Raw genomic sequence first — 3,124 nt, forward strand, 5'->3', positions numbered from 1 at the left:
CCAGCCAGGGCACACAGTCTGGGATGGGCTCTGTGAGCACTGGCAGGGACAAGGCTCCCTGAGGAGGGAATGTCCAGGCCCAGGGAGATGCTCAGGGAAGGAGAGGGGGCTGAAGAGAGCAGTGCTGGGGGCAGGATGAGGGCACTGTTGGTGTGTGGGAGGTGCCAGGCACAGCTGGGCACAGGAACACTGTCCTGAGTGCCCAGCTGTCTCTGCCCTGCCCTCTCAGGCACAGCACCACAACATCTTCTCTTGTTTCTGCACTGCCCTGATATTGTCACTGTTATCTGCTGCTCTCAGGGAGGCTCTGGCATTTGCAGCAGCTGAGTCAGGCACTGCCCTTGGCATTCCTGCCAGGCAGGTGTGTCCATGGGAATGGGGTGTCCAAGCTCCCCTGGCACCTGTGGGGCTGTGGGCAAAGCAGTCCATGGGAAAGGGGAATGAGCTGAGCCCCCTCCCTGAGATCCCATCATGGGCACAGCCAGGGATCTCCTTGCTGTGCCCTTCCAAGCTCTGAGCTGCCCTCCTGGGTGCAAATCTGTGCCAGGGCCTCTGGGAGTTCCCTGAATGTCCCACAGTGAAGGGCAGAGCTGCCACAGCTGAGGAAATGCTGCTGGGTTTGCCAAGGGAGCCGTGAGTGTCCTTGGCACAAGGGGGTGCTGAGGCCTTGCCCAGAGACCTTTAGAGTAGGTGAGACCATTCAGGGATCCTCTGCTCTGGGCAGGGTCTGGTTTATCCCAGGGTGACCCAGGAGTGTGACTGTGCTCTGATTGCAGCCAAAGGTGCAAAGCCAGAGCAGGTGGGAACAAGCGCATCCAGCCCCACACCTTCCCTGAGCCACAGGGAATTCTTTTGGCTCTCCCATCTCTCAGCGGCAAACTCTGAGTGCAGCAGGAATGCTGGGGATTTCTGACCTCAGAGAGCCGAAAACTATGTGGAGGTAGGAAAACAATTCCTAAAACCAACTCCTGCCATCCATGTTTTATGGAACTGGGAGTGCAGATGCTACCAAGCCTTTCTGCATTCAGAGTGATTCCCTTGAAAAATCTTGAATATCCAGCCTTGTCCCTCTGCCCCATGGCCACAAACCCAGGGCAGTGGGGCAGGGATGGCTCCTTGAGAGCCTCCAGGGACAGGCCTGGCTGCTCCTGGCACACTCAGCCAGCACAACTGGAGCTCAGGCAGGGACCTGGGTGAAGGTTTTCCCAGAGCAGGAACAAGGGTGGGTGAGTCCCAGTGTGACAGTCTGCAGGTAATGGATCAGGTTTGGCTCAAAGCAGCCTCTCCTGACTTGTCACTGTCCTTTCCTCATTAACAGGTTCCCATGTGCAGCCACAGCAAATGTCCAACAGCAGCTCCATCAGGCACTTCCTCCTGCTGGCATTGGCAGACACGCAGCAGCTGCAGCTCCTGCACTTCTGCCTCTTGCTGGGCATCTCCCTGGCTGCCCTCCTGGGCAACGGCCTCATCATCAGCGCCGTAGCCTGCGGCCACCACCTGCACACACCCATGTTCTTCTTCCTGCTCAACCTGGCCCTCAGCGACCTGGGCTCCATCTGCACCACTGTCCCCAAAGCCATGCACAATTCCCTCTGGGACACCAGGGACATCTCCTACTCAGGATGTGCTGCACAGCTATTTATGCTTGTCTTTTTCATCTCAGCAGAGTATTTCCTCCTGACCATCATGTGCTATGACCGCTACGTGTCCATCTGCAAACCCCTGCACTACGGGACCCTCCTGGGCAGCAGAGCTTGTGCCCACATGGCAGCAGCTGCCTGGGCCAGTGGCTTTCTCAATGCTCTCATGCACACAGCCAATACATTTTCCCTGCCACTCTGCCAGGGCAATGCCCTGGGCCAGTTCTTCTGTGAAATCCCACAGATCCTCAAGCTCTCCTGCTCACACTCCAGGTTCCTTAGAGAACATGGACTTCTTGCTTTTAGTGGCTTTTTAGGACTTGGTTGTTTTGTGTTCATTGTTTTCTCCTATGTGCAGATCTTCAGGGTCGTGCTGAGGATCCCCTCTGAGCAGGGACGGCACAAAGCCTTTTCCACCTGCCTCCCTCACCTGGCCGTGGTCTCTCTGTTTATCAGCACTGGCACCTTTGCTCACCTGAAGCCCCCCTCCATGTCCTCCCCATCCCTGGATCTGGCCCTCTCAATTCTGTACACAGTGGTGACTCCGGCCCTGAACCCCCTCATCTACAGCCTGAGGAACCAGGAGCTCAGGGCTGCAGTGTGGACACTGATGACTGAATGCTTTCAGGAACATTAAACTGTTTACAAACTTCTGCAAATCACTTGTAATAAAACCCATCTTTGATACTACTTGTTGATTTCATTTGAAGGCTCTTTTTCTTTGTTTTACTTTTTTCATATTATCCACAAATAAATGTCACTTTTTGTGCCATTTCTCATTTTGTTTCTCTCCACATTCCCTGTGGTCACAGACTGTCTCAATGAGCGGCTGGCCTATCAGTGGCTTTAAAGTAACTGAAGGATCTCCCAGCAAAGTTTTCTGCAGAGATGCCCTTTTGTTGCCTTCTCTGGAGCTGCAGCAGCAATGTCTGTGTGCAGAGCTGGGGGCAGATCAGTGCTGGCCCAGCAGCTGTGCCCAGCAGCAGCAGCACTTGGTGTTGCCAGTGCTGCTGCCGTGGCCCTGCCCCACTGCCCTGGTGGCCCTGGGCTCTGCAAGGGCCCTGGGGCAGACGGGAAGGAGCAGCAGAGCAGGGGCTGATCCATCCCCAGTGCACTGGACAGCCCAGGGCAGCGTCCCAGAGCGTCCTGATGGAGCTGCCAACAACATCCCCCCTCTGCAGCCCTGGCCTCTCCCCCAGCTCACAAAGGTGCCCCATCCTTGCAGGCACAGACACGGCAGCACTGGCTCAGCAGCCCCTGTTTGCATTGCACACAGGAGCAGGAGCACCCCCATGCTCTTGGTGTGGGGACATGAACCCGAGGGAGCACAAATACCATCAGCCCCTGGGGCCAGCAAGGGCTGGGGGACACCAGGGAAACCACTCAGCTTTGTCCTGGCCTCTGCACTCAGCCAGAAAGTTTGTTCCCATCAGATGGGAGTTTCCTGTCCCACTGCAGATGTTGTTTCTCAGAGCCAGGGCTGC

General features: G+C 56.3%; 1 protein-coding gene across 1 annotated transcript; it reads left to right on the forward strand.

Moving 5' to 3' along the window:
- The first annotated feature begins 1,341 nt into the window (after window positions 1-1,341).
- LOC141729554 (olfactory receptor 14C36-like) lies at window positions 1,342-2,277 on the forward strand. Its single transcript, XM_074544261.1, has one exon. It carries the CDS (start codon window positions 1,342-1,344, stop codon window positions 2,275-2,277), a length of 936 nt encoding a protein of 311 aa, XP_074400362.1.
- The last annotated feature ends 847 nt before the right edge of the window (window positions 2,278-3,124 follow it).

The sequence above is a fragment of the Zonotrichia albicollis genome, chromosome 7 (assembly GCF_047830755.1).
Source record: "Zonotrichia albicollis isolate bZonAlb1 chromosome 7, bZonAlb1.hap1, whole genome shotgun sequence".
Classification (NCBI taxonomy): domain Eukaryota; kingdom Metazoa; phylum Chordata; class Aves; order Passeriformes; family Passerellidae; genus Zonotrichia; species Zonotrichia albicollis.